At 42.4% G+C, this 19,420-nt stretch overlaps 1 protein-coding gene across 1 annotated transcript; it reads right to left on the bottom strand.

Moving 5' to 3' along the window:
- Positions 1-1,961: 1,961 nt before the first annotated feature.
- Positions 1,962-3,788, bottom strand: LOC137004595 (chymotrypsin-like protease CTRL-1). Its single transcript, XM_067365075.1, has 7 exons — positions 3,743-3,788; positions 3,521-3,621; positions 3,349-3,428; positions 3,164-3,245; positions 2,437-2,617; positions 2,219-2,349; positions 1,962-2,123 (listed from the first exon to the last, which is right to left on the bottom strand). The coding sequence occupies exons 1-7, from the start codon at positions 3,786-3,788 to the stop codon at positions 1,962-1,964; spliced, it is 783 nt and encodes a 260-aa protein (XP_067221176.1).
- Positions 3,789-19,420: the final 15,632 nt, after the last annotated feature.

Below are 19,420 nucleotides of genomic sequence, written 5' to 3'. Positions count from 1 at the left end.
GCACCCGGCCGACTTCAACTTCTGGTCGACCTCCTTGGGCACTGGGTGTGTCTCATACGTTCTGAAAAGTGAAGCCACGGGCTCTTTGATCGCCCCCTGGAGGCTGGATGCAGTACAGGTCATAAACACCGCCCTCTCAATGCAGTCGAATGAGACTTCAGTGAAAACTTAAAAATAAATTCTGCTTCAAATAAAACTTTCTGAAAGATGGTTTTGGTCATTTAAGGTAGTTGTTATCACACTGATATATATTCAATTGTTCGTTTTTTTGATGATTTAGATTTTAGCTATCAATTTGATTCTATAAAAACGGGGCGTGTCGTCATGAAGTTGATTGACAGGTTGTCTGAGGACTGTCGGAGCTTCGAGGGGAGATTGAAGATGTATTACCTAACTGTTAATTTTCGATTTCTTTGTCATTAACACCAACAAAATGAGTTGTTCAGCAGTAAACTGTACTAACCGACCTACAGGATCTGACGGATCACTGAATTTTTTTTCTGTAACATCAAATATGGGCGTTATAAGCTAATTAATAAATGTTATTAGTTAAGATAACACACCTAATGTTAACCATGTCGGGAAAAAGCAGGTGATCGTTATCTGGCAGTTACTTATTATTTTTATGGGTATAAAATAATAATTAGCAGGACAAAACTAATGATAGCTTACTCTAATTACAGCAATCGATCTCCTGTAACGTAGTTGAACTTGATTTAAAATGGCAGGACCGTTTCTGACGATTTAGAGTTGTTTCTAGTGGCATATTATATTGAGTTTATCTACTGAATTTGCTGTTTCAAAAATATTATTGCTCTAGAAACAGAATAGCCTATTATTTTATAGGTAGACTTTTAAATTGTGTATAATTTTTATAGTCTATTTAAAATACATGAATGATGACGCAGTCGTCTGGGCGGAAGTTTGATATCGCGACTCCGCCTCCGGCTCAACTGACGATTCCTTCTGCGCATGCCCAGGCTCCAAACTTTTTTTTTTTTGACGTATTGCGTAACGTATCAGCGCCCATTCATCAGCCCATTTTGGCTTCAGTTCAATACAATGGAAGGAAGCGACGTCGCGTCGTCCATCTTTTTTTACAGTCTATGTTTGATACACGCTCCGAATCACTGATTCGAAACAAATGATTCATGAAGCTTCGGAGCTTCATGAAGCATGTGTTTCGAAATCGGCCATCACTACTTACCAGTGAGGATTTTAACAGTTTCGGTCAACACATTGGATCTGCTCACGGACAGTCATACATTCATTCATGGACATTTTCCGGTGAGACTGATTCAATATCATACATACTACAGTTGAACTTTCACTTTCGCATAAACACTTTTTTAACATTTTCTGCTGGTTGTATTGTGGGTCATGAGTTTTCTAAATTGTATAATACACTTGGGTGATTGAAACAAATTTTTGTCTGTCTTTTTTTTTTTCAATATATTTTCTTGAGGAACGAGCGGTTCCTCAATTTAGTGTACGCTCTATTCGGAGTGTTACATGAGTTTCCATCAATCTTCATGCTTTTAGGTTTGGTGGTAAGAGAACATCATTGATAAGGCAAATGATTACAGGTGAGAACATTTCTTTGAAAGTTACTATGTCTTAGTTGTATCTTGCATCAGTTTCTGTCATTGTGAAAGTGGAGTTTTATATTATTACTTTAAAATGCTTTACTATAAAGGAGTATATTATTTTGTCATTTTGCTGATTTATTTTATGTGGATCATGACGATATTCATTCCTATATCATTTTAAGTTCAGATTATTAATTACACTTTGCAACAGTCTTCATTTACATTTTTTTTTTATTTATTCAATTTTTTCATCTCATTTATTGACACATTTTCATTATTTGTACAGCTGAAATGTGAAAACAATATGAAGTCAAAGACAAGTAATCAGAAGTCCAGACTTAGAAATATTCAAGAAATATTCAGACTGGCACTCTAGTTGGAAGCGATAGTCCTGTTGATCCAGGAGCGCAGTTGGGAGATGCGGGCGTAGACTCCAGGGGAACTGGTGTCACAAGTCCTGGCGCCCCAGGACACAGACCCAACCAGACTCCAGACCCCTGATCTCTCACACACCAGAGGACCACCAGAATCACCCTGTGGGAAACACACAGACACAAACACACATTTGAGATTGAAACAGCAGCAAAGTTGATATGGGAATGTGTTTGTCTTGATCCATCTTCATATACCTGGCAAGATGAGGATCCAGAGGCTCCAGCACAGATCATGGCATCAGTGATTCTGCTCTGACCCCAGATCTGCCTGCACACAGCAGGACTCATGATGGGCAGACCTGTCTGCTGCAGGATCCGAGGACTCGCTGACCAAAGAGAGGAAGACATCAGAAAGGACAGATTCTTTTACAGAATTTTTTTTACAATTTGTCCTCATCTAAGAGGTGACTTACTTGTGGTGGCAGTTCTGCCCCATCCAGTGGTGAAACAGCGGGTTCCAGGCAGAATGTTGATGGTTGATGGAGCCAGACATACAGGAGAGATACGAGGAGTGAAGACAACAGGAGAAGCAAGTTTCAGCAATGCAATGTCATTGTTCAATGTTGTGCTTCTGTAGAGCGGATGGGTGATGACCTGCACAAACAGATAAGGATGAATGGTTAATAGTGAAAGCTGACTAAGATGTAAGCATTTTCTTATACCCTATATCAGAAGTTTGGATGTTTTCTTTCCTGTGCTATATTGTGTATGTGACAAAATGTAATGGCAAAAAAAAAAGAAAAAAAAAAAAAGAAAGAAATGTGTAAAGGCAAGTTTTAGCAGTACAATAGCATACAGTACAGATGACATAAAATATTTGATTAGAAAGAGAGATGTTGACCTATTGTTTTTACCAATTTTTACACTTTTCAACTTAATAGAGCTTTTCCATTTTTTTTTATATCGGGTTCAATAATTAAAAAACACCACTGTTTAAATTTTTAAATAAAAATAATTGAATCACAAATGAAAAATATGTACGATAACTGTTAGATAATGTCCAAAGCAAAGAACAGAGTAAAATGACAATTAAAAATGGCTTAACAATTGGATGCTTAGAAATATATTGGTTATATAAAGCAAACTCATCTCTTTTTTCAGTGTCATCTCTGTTCCAGTAAGTTCATTAAATATTGTTACCTTGGACACTAGTTTGACCTGGATGAGTTCAACATTCAAGCCACGATCATGTTCTCCAAGAATGACACGATGATTGCCAACCCTAAAAAAAGAGAGATAAAGACAAAACTAACTGTAAAAGACAAGAGCAACAGCATCTATTAAGAACTATTGTATGTGACGTTTGTCAGATTGAAGACTCTTACCTGACAGCGCAGTGAGCAGCAGTGAGAACCCAGTTCTGGTTGATCAGGGATCCACCGCAGAAGTGGAATCCGTTGGGTAGCTGTTTCAGAGGTAAAAGCATTGAAAACATGACATATACTCTTTGAACAAATCATGCAAATGCATGATAAAAGCCGGCCAATACACAGTTACCTGGAGAGAGACCTGCCAGGGCCAAGAACCAGAGATGGCATTCTGTCCGTTCACAATCCTGCTGCCAATCGTCTGTGGCTTAATCGCCGGCACTCCACAACCTGTTGATAAAGAACAGAAGTTCATGACACAAGAATGATGCTCTTTATTTAGGTTTTGCATTTTGTAAATATATATATTCACCCATCACTTTTGTTGCAAACTTCTAAAGAAGACACTTACCCAGAGCAGAGGCCACCAGGGCAAAGCAGATGATGTTGAAGAACATGATGTAGATGAGCTTGTGATGTTGTTTCTGTAGGTGCTCTCTCTTGCTTTTATATCATTTACAGCATCTATTAATTGTGGGATGTGATCTAGGTCCATCCCAGCAGCTCCAATGAGCTCATAGCTCTGGAATGTTCACACATCTGCATCTCCATTGTTTAATCTGTCGTATGTGCAAAGAAGATGAATTCTCTATTGTTTGAAGGGGTTTATGACTTCTGTCTATTTCCTTGACAGGCATCGTGACTTCAACTCTGTCATTGTATGTTATTAAATGTTTTGAGTGGGAAGGTTTTGTTGTTGCTATTGTTGTGAAATTTTGTTCATTTTCATGCAAAGTGCTTCCTTAATGAAATTCTTCCTAAAAGTGTTTCAGCAAACTTGCAGTAAATTAGCTGCTTTCCCTTTAAATCTGTGATTTAACTAATCCCATATTCAAACTTGCAAGCCGCTCAAGTGATACTGTAGAGGGAGTGAAATTATGGGATTATGTTACATTATGATTATATCAGTTATGAGAGCTCTACATGTCATGTCATAATCTACATGTCATATTTATGAGTGGAAGATAAAGCCAGTTTGATGCAACTTTGCAAAAGTTTGATGGGTCTTAGTCAGTTTTGTAAGATTTCAAATGTTTAAATATCAGGTAACACTTTATTTCGACAGTTAGGCATTAGGCACTTAGGCATTCAAGTAACTTTGCAACTACTGTACATGTCAACTACCAGTCATTAGAGTATTAGTAGAATGCTTAATAGGGATAGTTCACCCAAAAAGGAAAATTCTGTCATCATTTACTCAATCTCTTTTTTGTGCAATGAGTTTCTGCTGGATGAGTTTCTTTGCTCTGTTGAATACAAAAGAAGATATTTTAAAGAATGTTGTTAACCATACAGTTGCAATAGCTATTGACGTCATACCGTCAACTGTTTGGTTACCAACATTCTTTAAAATATCTTTTTTTGTGTGTGTTCAACAGAACAACAAAAACTTCGGGTTTGGAACAACTTAAGGGTGAGTAAGTGATGACACAATTTTCTTGTTAGGGTAAACTATCCCTTTAATATCTGCTAACACTTTTGATGGTCCCCAGACATCAGACTGACTATAAGTAACTTTGCAACTTGCAAGTACATGTAACTTATTCTACTTACCCAAACCCTAACATCTAACCCTAACCTAACATTCTAATAGACAGTTAGTTAACATGTACTTGCAAAGTTACTGAAGTCTAAAGTGGACTATCAAAATAAAATGTAACCAAAATCTTTGTGATTCAAGCTGAATTAAATGCTATCTGTTTTGGCTTTATTTTGATATTAAAGTTGTTAACATTTGAATGGGTAAAATATATTTCGTTCAGTTTGTTCACAATGCAGGGAAAGACAATAAAGGATTTTTAAACTTCCTCACAATACACAATACAATACATGACATACTTAACCACTGAGAAACCTGTGAAAATCCCTACTTCATTGTTTCATTCAATCACACGTCTGATCAAGTAAGAGGGAAACGTTCTGCTAAAGAATTTATATAATTATCGCATCTCTCTTAGTTCTTTTTTCATCAAAAATATCAAAAACAACTAAATGATGTGGCTAATTTTTGATCACACATTTGATCTGATTTTGATAAAACTTGGTTTGTTGCTAACATGACTCAACATTATTTGAGTTATCAAAACTGACAGCCTGTTTTTTTTTGTTTTTTTGTTTTTTAATTGATTATTATGCAGTTGGTTAGAAGATGCTGACCAATAGTAGTGTAGTCTGCTCTGAGAGGCACCTTGTTAAAAATCTAAATTTGCAGCTCTAAATGAGCAAGAATATTTTGCATAGGGTTTTAATTCTAGTGATAGTTTACCGAATAACTTTGTGGCAAGCAGGGCGGGGTGAGAGCTGTGAGGGAATGGCGAGAGGCCGGGGCATGATTGCTAGAGCATCACCTGCGCTTGGCACCGGTCTCGTATCTCTCATGGAGGAGCTCTGTGTAGTGTCTGGACTAATCAGGCACACAAAATTATTTAATATATTTAATGAATTACCTATGAACTCACTTTATCAAAGCTCTGTGAACCCATCCCCCTAAAACTGCAACTAGCACCCCAAACTAGCTAAACTACAGGAAGAACTAGGTGTCCTGTTACAGATACTTGGACCTTTTACGATCAGGAAGAATTTTGCAGAGACCAGTGACTCATTCTTTCTGAGAAGGACAAATAAACTCTCTTAATCCTATGTATTCTCTATATAACCACTTGGGAAATGTATAAACATGTATCCAATTTTCCCATCTCATGACTTTCCTTTTATAGGCTTTATTCTATGTATTAATTCTCTTTTTTTTAACTATGAATGTTCCATAGTTGCAAATGTATAGTTAACTGAGATCACATTGGCAGCATGTTTGGTATCTACGGACTCCAACTTTAATTTCCTATTTGGTAATTTATGTTACATGTTACTAACTCTGTGACACATTAGTATTATAAGAATCTAGAGGGTTCTTTTCTCATTCATCCAATCCAGTGTCTTATGCTAATATCTTGCTACAGAACAAAGACTCGTAAAACTTCCCTCCGAGGGGGCAACTCCTTATTGGCTCAGACACCTTAAGAGGGTGTGACATCTTCACCCCTTATATTCACTGATCACAAGATCAAACCCTCTCTTCCTGCTCTTCCGCCTCTTCTTCTCTTTTACTGACAAATGCTGACGTCAAGATGATGCTGTAAGAAGCTAGAAGCTTCTAAGGAACCCCAAGCTTGTGCCAGGCCTCGGCCTAAACCTTCCATTCACCAAAGATCCTTTTGAATCCAGCCGGTTCTCTTTCGTCAAGACAATATCAGCAAAGATTCAACGGGAGCCTCCACAAATTGCATCAGGACAGTTTTAATTCAACTTGGAGAGACATGCAAGTATCAAACTTAGTCTCATTATCGGATACATTGAGTATCCTTACCCCTTTTAAAGAAGGGCCTGTTAAAACTAAACTGATGGTTTGATCAAGGCTGTTGATCTGCTGAATGTCAAACAATGCTGTAACCTCTTGCTTCCTGTACTCTGCTTTCTCTCTCTCTCTTGGTAAACTGTATGCATGCATGTGTGTGAATGTTAGAGTAGTTTGAGTGTTTAGTCTAGTTAATAAAGTATTGTTAATGTCGGTTCTGACTACAGGCTTTTAGTAGAATAAGATTGTTATTTGCCATAACCTGGAAATGAACATTTCTTAGTTAATAAACAATTAACACTGTGTGTTCATTGAACAACAGGTTAATTGATTGTAATATTAATTTTATTACATTAAGTTAATTTTATTAACTGATTAAAATATTAATAATTAATTATAACTAATTATGATTAATTATTCATATTTATTTTGAGGTAATTTGCTACATCCAGAAGCATACAAGGAGGAGTGAAAACAGTGAAGGATGACAGAGGACCAGGCCTGGACTTTACGTTATGTTTTATTATGTTTGTATGGCCGGCGGTTGGCCGTGAAGGACTGCCAGCATTTTACTTTCATTTTGTTGTGTGTTTATTTTGTATATTAAAGCATTGAACATTCACCAGTTCTCGCCTCCTTCTTCCTGTATATATACGAACTGCATTACATTGGTGCTGAAACCCGCGAGGAAGGAGGGACATGCTGTCGGAGAGCCCTCGCTGCTCAGGGGGATTGATGATACTTCATCATAACAACATTAGCCCTGCCCACTGGCATGTTAGTGAAAATAGCGTTACCTTTCAAAGGACCCTAATGCTAGGAATATGGTTATTTATTTTCAACAATGTGAATGTCTCAGTTTGGTAAATCATTTCAGTGCAGGCTTTGTAAACAAACTTTTATGATATGGACTCGAGAGTAATGCAACAACATGTAAGTAACTGATCTGATATGTAATGATTCATGTACAGTCAAATGTCTATGTATCGGTTATTCAAACCAGTGACTAAACGGTCAACTTCACGTTGTTTGTCTAGTAGGATCAAAATTGTTAGGAAGAGGGAGGAATGACTATGTTAACTGGTTGTAAGTTGCATTCACTACAGAACGTCAGTCACGACTCAGGGAGACAGAATCTGGTTGATGTAGATTTACTGGAGTAATTAGGATTCAGATTTAGCATCAGCACGGTATGGCATACAGGGATTTCAAACTACACAATATGTGTTTGTGTATACAGGTATGAAGGTGTGGTTATGTCGTCATTGATGCACACCAACTAGAAACAGATGATAAAAGTTCAAATCTGATCAAAGATACTTGCAATTTTCTCCTAACGTCACAGGAGTTCTGGCTGATGCAACACTTGCACTGAACTTGAGTGCGTGTGTTTTGAAAAGTTTACCATTGAATTTATTTAAAACCACAGTGGAGCTATATACTATTTTTGGCAGCTGTTACAGAAAAAATAAAAAAAATAAAGATTTAACCTTGAGATTTGAAGTATTAGATAGCTTAGATATTTGCAACATAGTGTCACTGTAGTGTTGCAAATATCTAAGCTATCTAATAAATATAATTCTTAATGACTTTCTGATAGAAATGCAATATCAATTGGTATTATTAATAGAATAACGATATACAAACCTTCATTCAATCGCGTTTGGTCCCATTTATTTTTGATCACACTGCATACACAAACTTTTAGTCCAAAAGTGCGCACATTTGGAGAAATGCACATTTACCTCATATTTCATTAGATATCAGCTGGCCAGGGTTTCATAATTACCGAGGACAGAAAATGTAGTTTGCCAGGGGGGTACGGGGGTATGCTCCCCCGAGAATTTCCCTGGTTTACATTTGTTTAAGATGTTTTAAGGCCAACAAATTGGATAACAATAAAACCATGTCAACAAATACATGCACGCACAGTTCCCTTTCGTGGGAACTATCGACGCTACGTCAATGACGTGATGGGAATCCTCTGCATTTTTGTGTTCGTGAAGCACTATTGTATCCAACCAATGAGAGAACGTGACGTCAGAGGCGGGCGACGTCGCGGACCGGAACCTATAAAGCATGCCCAGAAACAAAGAACGCTAGCTTCTGTTGTCTTCAGTAAGCGCTATTTGTATCTTGTCTGTCTTATTTATTGTTGTCTGTCTACCATCTCGCCAGAAAGTGATCTCTTTGTCTGAGGACAAGAGTTTCCAAACAAGTGAAATAAGCATAGACATATATATATATAAAATGACGGAGAAAGGCCAGCGTTTCACTAAGTGTGCACCTCCTTGTCCGCGATTCATCGTGGAGGGAGATACACACGAGATGTGTGTGAAATGCCTGGGAGTTGAGCACGCACAGGCAGCTCTTGAGGGGGCTGTCTGTGTGCACTGTGAGCGGCTCACTCTCAGGGCGCTGCGCTCACGCCGGGCGCTCTTTGAGGAGGGCGCCGCGGCGAGTGTTCCCCGCGGGTCTGGTCCCGCTGCTGCCGAGGCACAGCGAAGGCTGCACTCGTGGGGTTCACAGATGGATCTAGCAGAGGGGGGAGAGACGGGCTCTGCCTTATCGCTTCCCTTACCTGCTAGATCTAGTGTCTCTCCTTTGGTGGTGGAAGCACGCGCTGCGGTTTCTTCCCCGCAAAGGGAGGCACCGACACTGAATATATCTTCCTCCGAGGAGGTTGATGTTGAAGGTGTCGAGGGTGGTGATGAGGGACCGTCATCCTCATCTCCAGCCCATGAGGAGCTTATGGAGGTAGTGACCCGGGCAGTAGAAAAACTGAAAATAAGCTGGCCCGCGGAGGAGAGCGTTCCTAAAATAAAAAGCAAGTTAGATGAACGCTTCCTCCCAGATAGGTCACTACCCCAGCGTCGGGGACTGCCGTTCTTTCCCGACCTCCACACCGAGGTGTCGAGGTCGTGGAATAGACCCGTGCAGTACCGTGTCTTCAGCCCACAAACGACAATGTATAGTAATATTACGGGGCTGAAGCAACACGGTTATGGGGCGATGCCTCGGGTTGAGGAGACGCTTGCGAGCTATCTCTCGCCCGAGTCTGCATCGTCCCTGAAATCCCCGACGTTGCCCACCAAACCACTAAAACAAACATCGAGTTTGGTGGGCAAGGCTTATTCGGCAGCGGGTCAGGCTGCGGCATGTCTGCACACAATGTCTATACTGCAGGCATACCAAGCTGATCTGCTGGGGGAGATTGAGGAGTCTGGGGAAGCGACTTTTGATACAATTCAGGAGTTGAGAAAAGCCGCAGATTTAGCTCTCCGTGCCACCAAGGAGACGGCCAAGTCAGTAGGCCGTTCTATGGCAGCCATGGTGGCCACGGAGAGACATCTGTGGCTCAATCTCGCAGATATTAAGGATAAAGACAAACATATCCTTATGGATGCGCCGCTTTCCTCCGAGGGCCTGTTCGGTGACGCAGTTGCTACTGTCGTCGACAGGTTCGAGGAGGCGGAAAAACAGAAAGCGGCGTTCCAAAGATTCCTTCCCCGGAAATCTCATCCCCCTGAGGCTGCTGGGCGGGAGCAGCCTCAGCCGATAGCCGGCTCCTCGGGATACAGGTCCCAGCAGAAAGCTAGTGTGGCCGCCCGTGCTCCCCCGCGGAAAGCTTGGGGACCGGTGCGCGCTGTACAGCAGAAGCCTTCTGGGGGTAGGGCGGATCTGAGGACCGTCATTATTTCCCGGAAGGCTTCCCAAAAGAAATCCTGACGGTCATGGGTCAGGGTTTCTGAGGGCAGTCCCCTCCGAAGGGGTTCGACGATTAACATCTATCGTTCCCCATCGGTGCCCTCAGGGGGCTGTTCTGCCAACCCTGCCACCCAGTGTGCGACAGGGCGCAGCAGTCCCCGTCGATCCTTCGAGGAGGGTCGGCCAGCACATGATTCGCTCATCTGCCGGTGCGCCGTGCCAGATAAACGAGCCAAGTGCTCAAAAAACACCAGAGACCAGTCTCGAGAGGCTGGTTCCCTTAGTAGAATTTTTGGGGGAATGGAAACTTCTTCCGAATATTTCGAAATGGGTGCTGCTCATGGTAGAACAGGGTTACAGAATTCAGTTCGGTTCTCTTCCGCCCAGGTTCAGTGGAGTGATTCACACAGTGGTAGCTCCAGAGCAGTCTCTGGTAATGGAACAGGAGGTTACGACGCTTTTGCAAAAAGGGGCTATAGAACGGGTTCCCTCTCCCAGCAAAATGTCGGGCTTTTACAGCCGCTACTTCATTGTTCCAAAGAAGGATGGGGGGTTGCGTCCGATCATAGATCTTCGTATACTAAATCGATCTGTAAAGAAGTTGAAGTTCAAGATGCTTACACTCAAACAGATTATTCCACAGATCAGATCCGAGGACTGGTTTGTGGCGATAGATCTAAAGGACGCATATTTTCACATTTCCATCCATCCTTCTCACAGGAAGTTCCTCAGGTTTGCTTTCGGGGGCGAAGCATACCAATACAAGGTTCTTCCCTTCGGCCTATCACTATCACCCCGCATGTTCACGAAGTGCGTGGATGCAGCCTTGGCTCCGCTGAGACTCCAAGGCATCCGCGTGCTGAACTATATCGACGATTGGTTGATTTTAGCTCAAACAGAACGTCTGGCAGCTCAACATCGAGATGTTGTGTTGTCGCACATGAAGAAGCTTGGGCTGAGGCTCAACGCCAAGAAAAGTGTGCTGGTTCCGAGTCAGGTTGCCAACTATCTTGGGGTAATCTGGGATTCCATCACGATGCGGGCGCAATTGACTCCCGCTCGTGTGACTTCCATTCTCGGGGCCGTGAATGGGGTGAAGTTAGGCCGGTCACTCACTGTAAAACAGTTTCAGAGACTGTTGGGTCTGATGGCAGCTGCGTCCAACGTTGTTACTTTTGGCCTTCTGCACATGAGACCCTTACAGTGGTGGCTCAGGACCAAGGGATTTTCTCCGAGGGGAAATCCTTTTCGCATGATCAAAGTCACGCGGCGGTGCCTTCGTGCTCTGGTCATGTGGAAAAAGCCTTGGTTCCTGTCCCAGGGACCCGTGTTGGGAACTTCATGTCGTCGCGTAATGCTTACGACAGATGCGTCCCTCACGGGCTGGGGAGCGATCATGAGTGGTCGCTCAGCTCAAGGTCACTGGGAGGTACACCAGCTCTCCTGGCACATAAATCGGCTGGAGATGCTGGCAGTGTTTCAGGCTCTGAAGCACTTCCTCCCCGACCTGAGGGGCCACCATGTGTTGGTTCAGACAGACAACACTACGGTGGTCTCCTACATAAATCACCAAGGGGGACTGCGGTCTCGGCCACTATGCAAACTGGTCAGTCACATCCTCCTGTGGACCCAGGGGAAATTACTCTCGCTAAAGGCGTCGTATATTCCGGGGTATTTGAATATGGGGGCGGACGCTCTGTCGAGGCAGAGCGCGAGTCCGGGGGAATGGAAGCTTCACTCAGAGGCAGTGGAGCTCATATGGAAAACATTCGGTCGAGCGGAAGTCGATCTCTTTGCCACAGAGGAGTCAACTCAATGCCCTCTGTGGTACTCTCTGAGGCACCCAGCTCCTCTGGGGTTGGATGCCATGATACAGACGTGGCCGAGGCGACGTCTGTATGCTTTTCCCCCAGTCTCTCTGCTCCCGGGAGTTCTGGACAAAGTCCGTCAGGAAGGGGTAGACCTGATATTGGTGGCTCCTTTCTGGCCAACAAGAATATGGTTTGCGGACCTAGTTTCGCTTCTTCACGGCTCTCCTCTGGAGCTTCCAGTCAGACAGGATCTCCTGTCCCAAGCGGGCGGCATGGTTTTACATCCCCGTCCAGAAATGTGGAAACTGTGGGCCTGGCCCCTGAGGGGGCAAGGCTCATAGAATCTGGTCTCCCAACCGAGGTTGTGGAGACCATCCTTCAGTCCAGAGCTCCATCTACAAGGAAGCTTTATATGTATAAGTGGAAGGTTTTCGCTACATGGTGTAGCCATCATAGGGTGGACCCGGTCCACTCATCTGTCAGCTATGTGCTTCAATTCCTCCAAGAAAAGCTTTCAGAAGGCTTAACTCACTCCACATTAAAAGTGTATGTGGCTGCGATTTCAGCCTATCATGTTCCTATGGGTGGTGTCTCGGTAGGTCGAGACCCCTTAGTTGTTCGCTTCCTTCGTGGCGCACTGAGGCTGAGGCCTTCAGTACGCCCAAAATCTCTGACCTGGGACTTAGCCATCGTGTTACAAGGGTTGGCTGAGGCGCCCTTTGAACCTTTGGAAGATGTGTCAGATAAAATGCTCACATTGAAGACTGTGTTTTTACTGGCCATCTCATCCTTGAAAAGGATAGGTGACCTTCAAGCTCTTTCGGTTTCACCATCATGTTTAGAGTTTGCACCAGGGATGGTTAAGGCCTTTCTACATACAAGGCCTGGTTACATTCCTAAGGTCCCCACTAGGGTCCCAGGTCCTATCGTTCTGGAGGCTTTTTATCCCCCTCCGTTTACTGATCCGGATCAGGAAAAACTTAATCTGCTGTGTCCTGTGAGGGCGTTGGACGCTTATGTTCACAGAGCTGCCCTGTGGAGAAAATCAGACCAACTATTTGTATGTTATGGGTCCCCGAGTCGAGGGGGCCCAGCGTCCAAGCAGAGGATGAGTAAATGGGTGGTTGAGGCCATCTCATTATCATATAAAGCTCTGGGGCGTCCATGCCCCTTGGATGTTAGGGCACACTCAACTAGAGGTATGGCTGCTTCAAGAGCTCACATGTCAGGAGTTTCCTTGGCGGATATTTGTGGTGCTGCTGGATGGTCATCCCAGCACACCTTCATCAGATTTTATAATCTTAATGTGAGTAGTACTCCGGGTGCTTTGGTGTTACAAGATAGCAGCCAGGCACTCGGAGGCACGGCGTAGTGGGGACAGCGTTCCCATCACGTCATTGACGTAGCGTCGATAGTTCCCACGAAAGGGAACGTCTTGGGTTACGAGTGTAACCCTTGTTCCCTGAGTAAGGGAACGAGACGCTACGTCACGTTGCCGTACCTCCAGCATGCCTGGAGCGCTTACTTCAGACATATCACAGAAGCTAGCGTTCTTTGTTTCTGGGCATGCTTTATAGGTTCCGGTCCGCGACGTCGCCCGCCTCTGACGTCACGTTCTCTCATTGGTTGGATACAATAGTGCTTCACGAACACAAAAATGCAGAGGATTCCCATCACGTCATTGACGTAGCGTCTCGTTCCCTTACTCAGGGAACAAGGGTTACACTCGTAACCCAAGACGTTTTGAGGCAGCTTTAATCGCATATTTGGTAATTTCATGACTTAACTTACAAAAGAACAACGACAGTCATTGCTTGTAGTTTCGTTTGCGCTTTATTTAAGCTATAATAAAGTTATGCAGCGTGCACCGGCGCATTTGCGCATGCAATTCTTTAGTGTGCGCCACCCTCGAGCACAGTGTAACGGCTGATTGGACAGTCGTGTTAATTTTTATGAGTTTCATTTTTATGAGTTTTAGTTCAACTGAAGCTCCCTCGTCGTCACCTTTTCAGCGCTCGTTTGACTTGCGCCTGGCGCTGAGGCGAAGCCGGATATTTTATTTATTCCCAACGGGATAAAGGGGATAAAAATAATTCAGCAGAGGCAGGGATACATAGACCAGAAGGGGGAAAATCCTAGGTCTTTACACATATAAACTTTTTTTAGGGCCTTTACACATTCTTCGCGCGATTGATTGTTGTTGTCGATTGATTTATTCTTTTTGTCCTAAACTACAACAAGCAAGATCAAACCCGGCCCAGTAACCGATTCTAAAGATTCGGTTGTGTCAGTCATTGCGCGTGATTGCCTACACAATGCTGAAATAATCATCCTACCCTAAACCATACTCTGTGTCACGACTGGATCCATTTATTTATTCTGAACGTTATTTCTTTACAGGTGATGTGATTGTGTTGACAAATGAAATCGGCTACGTGGCCGCGGTTTGTGTTAAAAAAGAGGAGTCGATTCCCCTTAATGGAATCGATTCCGACCTTTGGAATCGACTCTTGATTCCCAATGCCTCGGAATCGAGGAATCGATTCTTTTTGGAATCGATTCCCAGCCCTGGAAATATGTGCTGAATTTATCAAACCAATCCTGATTTTTTTTTCTTTTCTTGAGCTTGCCAATGGATTAACCAGCTACATCATAAAAAGATGTACTTATAAGGCTCTTCATAGCTTCTTAGCAACAGAGCGTCGATAGTTGGTTCGCACTTCAGTGTTTTGGAGCCTTGCACAGTTCAGCTTCCCCGTCATTGCCTTTCTAAGATGTATTGCCCGCCGAATCACCATGTAATGCTTGGCAACACTCATCCAATGATCAGTCCAACACTCAGTTCCTCTCATAGCTTGAGTTATGAGCACATGGTGTTAGTGATGGGAAGACTCAAGAGTCTTAATCCATTGACATTTACATTCCCAATGCCATGACGTCCAATTATTCCATCCCAGATATCACTATTTCCTCCCACTCTTGCATTGAAATCACCCAGCAGCAAGATTTTATCATGTCGTGGAACTTTCCTAAGAGCCGTATCAAGTGTCTCATAGAAAATGTCCTTCACCTCTTTTTCTTATGAACGAAAATTGTGGCATATTCCTTTCCAGCAAGGAGAAAGTGGAGTGACATTAACCTTTCACGGATGCCAATTGGAGTCTCAATGAGGTTTGGGAGGATGCTATTTTTAATGGCTAAACCAACACCATGCAGATGTTGTCCTCCTGCAGGGTACCCTCTCCAGAAAAGCATATAACCTTCACCTTCCACTTTTAGTGATCCTTCACCCAGATGTCTGGTTTCACTTAGTGCATCCATATCAATGTTGTAACGCTTAAGCTTAGCAGCTACCAATGCTGCCCTATGCTGGCCGAGGTCTGAGGTATCGCTGGCGATACCACCTCGGTTTTTTTCTTACCAGTGTGAAAGAGACTCAAAATACTCTGTCAATGTTGCACATACAATTAAGAGCTATACACCATTTTAATCTGTGGAAAATCTTCTTTTAGTTTGTGTACACTCAGAGTAAAAACAAAATGTTGTGCTTTTTGCAACAAAAAAAAAGAAAACTAACATGATGCGTGATCTCTCGTCTCCCTCTGAACGAACTCCAATCTGATAGTTCTCAGAAAATGTGTAACTTAATGAATACTACTAATCACAAAATAATTGACTTCTGTCTAAAAAAAAACATTGAAATGTCAGGTTTTAAATTGTGTTAGTCAAATGGAAAACAAAAATTCTCTGTTTATGTAATCTGTATGAAAAGAGAGCCATGTCAGAAGTCCATGGCTGCGTTCGAAAACCTAGGTAGCTGTCTTGCTGCCTCGCTGCCTTATAAGAGAATGACTTGTACGGCAGCGTTTGTGCATGAAGGTACCTCACGAAATTGATTTCGGACAGACTTCTGAGGCAGCCTAACAGTTTAATGATCTACAGCAATATAGCGCAAGCTTTGGTGAGAACTAATTATTACAGTAGTAATTTCTCGATAGAAATGATATCAAAATTTAAATATGTTGGGGGCGCACGTGCGCATATCATGGAGTAGTCGCCTTTTTCTGAGCTCTTCTCCGTTGACATCACATTTTGAATATTTTTTATATTAAAGTACCGTCAATCCATTTCACAGTCGATATTGACTTACTGAGAGTCAGCTTTAGTAAGTTGTCTTGAATATTTAGTGAATTTTAAGTGCGTTGAGGGTGATTTTCGTTACCTCGCTGACTTGCTCTGTCAGGAAAATGGCGTCTAAGATATCCTCAAAAACGGTTGCAACTAAGGAGGACGCCAACTCAGGTGATCCTATTTCACAGGGAAATGTGAATGCGATACTTGCCGCAATCGGTGCCCAAGGGGATGATTTAAAAAAGTTGATAGAGGATAAGATGACAGCATTAAGTGCTCGCTTGGATACGTTGGATGCTACGCTGGTCAACATGCAGTCAGAACAGGCCGACGTTAAACAAAAAATGGTGGAGATAGAAGGTGCCCTGAACGGTACTGATTTACGCCTTGGAGAGGTCAAAAATGTGTGTGAAGACTTGCGTGTGAAAAACAAATCTCTCTGGGCTAAACTGAACGATTTGGAAGGACGTTCTCGAAGGCTGAATCTCAAATTTGTGGGAATAAGTGAAGGTGAGGAGCGGGGGCGCCCTTCAGTGTTCGGACTTGATTACCGAACATTTCGGTCGAGACAACTTCCCCAAACCCGTGAAGATTGACCGAGCTCATCGGGCGCTGTTACCCAAGCCGTCTGAAGGCCAAAGACCTCGCACCATTATCGCACGGATCCACAATGATCGGGATAAAGACTTGATCCTCCATTTGAGCCGGGATAAGTTTCCTCTGGAATATAAAGGAAAGCGGATTCATATCTTCCCTGATTATACACCGGAGGTTACAGCGCGGCGACGTGCTTTTAACTCGGTAACGAAAGCTCTGCAGGAGGCTGGGTTGAAATGGTCCCTGCGTTTTCCAGCTAAACTGATGCTGCACTACAACGGTCGCGAGCTCTCTTTCGAATCTCCGGGAGAGGCCAAGAAGTTTGTGGATAACTTGTCAAATGACTCAGCGTAGCCTCTAAGTATGCTTTTACTCAGCTTGGTCTGAGTATAGACTTTAACTAATGGAAGTGGACTAATTTTTAAAAATTTTGTTAACTTTCACTGTGGTACGTGATTCTGATTACTGATCATCTGTGCGACGGAGAATTCCTTGTGTACTCCGGAGTAGCTACTCCTTGTGTGTTTTTCATAATTCCTGCTCTTCTTTGTGGCTAAGGTAAGCTAGTTAGTCTTGCACTCTTGTTGTCTCTGAGATGATGGGGAATACTTGCTGCTTCGGTTCATGGAGCAGCGTTGGGGAGTTTGTGAGTTCTTTTTTATGTTTTCTGTTGCACCAGATAATGCTTATTCTTGCTACGTTTACTGATTTTACGTTTGCTATGTTTTTGAAGATGATGTATGACTGGCACTATTACTAATAATATTAGCAATGCTGGAGTGAATATTACATTTGTTAGTTGGAATGTAAGAGGAATGGGGCACCCGATTAAGAGGGGGAAAGTGTTTTCACATTTAAAGTCACTGTCGGCTGACATTATTTTCCTTCAGGAAACCCATATTAGACCCAATGAACAGACGCGGCTTAGGGCAAATTGGATTTCACAAGTTTATCAAGCCACTTTTTCGTCTAAAGCTAGAGGTGTGGCTATACTTTTTCGGAAATCAATTCCTTTTCGAATGCACTCCGTGGTGTCTGATCCTGCGGGAAGATATATTATTGTATCCGGATCCATTAATAATTTCCCGATTACATGTGTTAATGTGTATGGGCCGAATATAGATGATCCTGTTTTTTTTAGGAAATTATTCAGGCTCATTCCAGACACTAAGTCAACCAATTTGATAATTGCTGGAGACTTTAACTGCTATTTGGATCCCCATCTCGATCGTCACTCCTCACAAGTTCCTCCTTCTTTTCAGTCCGTAGGGGTTTTAAATAATTTGATAAAATCCATGAATCTTGTTGATGTATGGAGATTACTTAACCCGACTGCCCCTGATTACTCTTTTTTTTCTCGCATTCATAACTCCTATACACGTATTGATTACTTTATTATTGATTCGAAACTCATTCAGGGGGTGACCCAGTCCAAATATCATAATATTCTCATTTCTGATCATAGCCCTATTTCTATGGGTCTGAAAATTTTGCTGCCAAAAGTGCAGTATTGTTTCAATCGTTTCAATCCTCAACTATTAATGGATAAACAGTTTCAGTCTTATATGTCTGAGTGTTTAACCCAATTTTTAGAGACCAACGATAAGGGGGATGTTTCAGACTCTTGTTTGTGGGAAACCTGTAAAGTTGTGTTAAGAGGTCATATTATTGCATATGAATCTTCGTTGAGGAGGGAAAAGCGTAGGCGTCTGTCTGAGATAGAATCCATACTTCCATCTTTAGAACAAACTTTTCGTTCATCTAAAGCTCAGAGTGACCTTAACGCTATTCTTAAGCTGAAATATGAATATAACTCTCTTTTGAGCGATCAGGTTTCTAATTTGTTAATTAAACTTAAACAGAAACAGTTTTAACTGGGAGACAAGGCAAATAAGCTTCTTGCCACGCAATTGAGGGGTGCGCAGGCCAGTAGGGCCATTCTTCAAATAAAATCTCGGAATGGTACTTTATTAACACATCCTAAAGAAATTAATAATCGTTTTGTTGAATTTTATAAGCACCTTTACTCTTCCAGCTGCTCTGAGCTGAGCAATACAGGGCATCAATTTCTTGATTCGGTGGACTTTCCAAAACTTAATGAAAGTGCCAAAAAGGAATTAGAGGAACCGTTTACTCTCTGTGAAATTTTGGAGGCAATTAACTCCTTCTCTAACGGGAAAGCCTCAGGCCCTGATGGGTTTGGTGTGGAATTCTATAAGACTAACTCAAATGCAATTGGTCCTTTGATGCTTAGAATGGTAAATCATTCTATTGCAAAGAAAATATTTCCAGATTCTTTTTATGAGTCACATATATGCCTTTTAAAGAAAAAAGACAGAGATGTTACAGAGCCCTCTAGTTACAGGCCAATAAGTCTCCTCAACTGTGATCAAAAAGTGATTGCCAAGATTTTGGCAACATGTTTAAATAA

This window comes from Chanodichthys erythropterus, chromosome 17 (assembly GCF_024489055.1).
Source record: "Chanodichthys erythropterus isolate Z2021 chromosome 17, ASM2448905v1, whole genome shotgun sequence".
NCBI lineage: Eukaryota > Metazoa > Chordata > Actinopteri > Cypriniformes > Xenocyprididae > Chanodichthys > Chanodichthys erythropterus.
This window is presented reverse-complemented; position numbering and strand designations above follow the sequence as displayed.

Excerpts from the sequence above, each read along its gene's own strand:
- LOC137004595 (XM_067365075.1), bottom strand. The coding sequence starts at position 3,788 with ATGTTCTTCAACATCATCTGCTTTGCCCTGGTGGCCTCTGCTCTGG. Across the intron at positions 3,246-3,348 it reads GCTGCTCACTGCGCTGTCAG|GGTTGGCAATCATCGTGTCA; the intron begins GTAAGAGTCTTC and ends CTCTTTTTTTAG. Across the intron at positions 2,618-3,163 it reads AGGTCAAACTAGTGTCCAAG|GTCATCACCCATCCGCTCTA; the intron begins GTAACAATATTT and ends CTGTTTGTGCAG.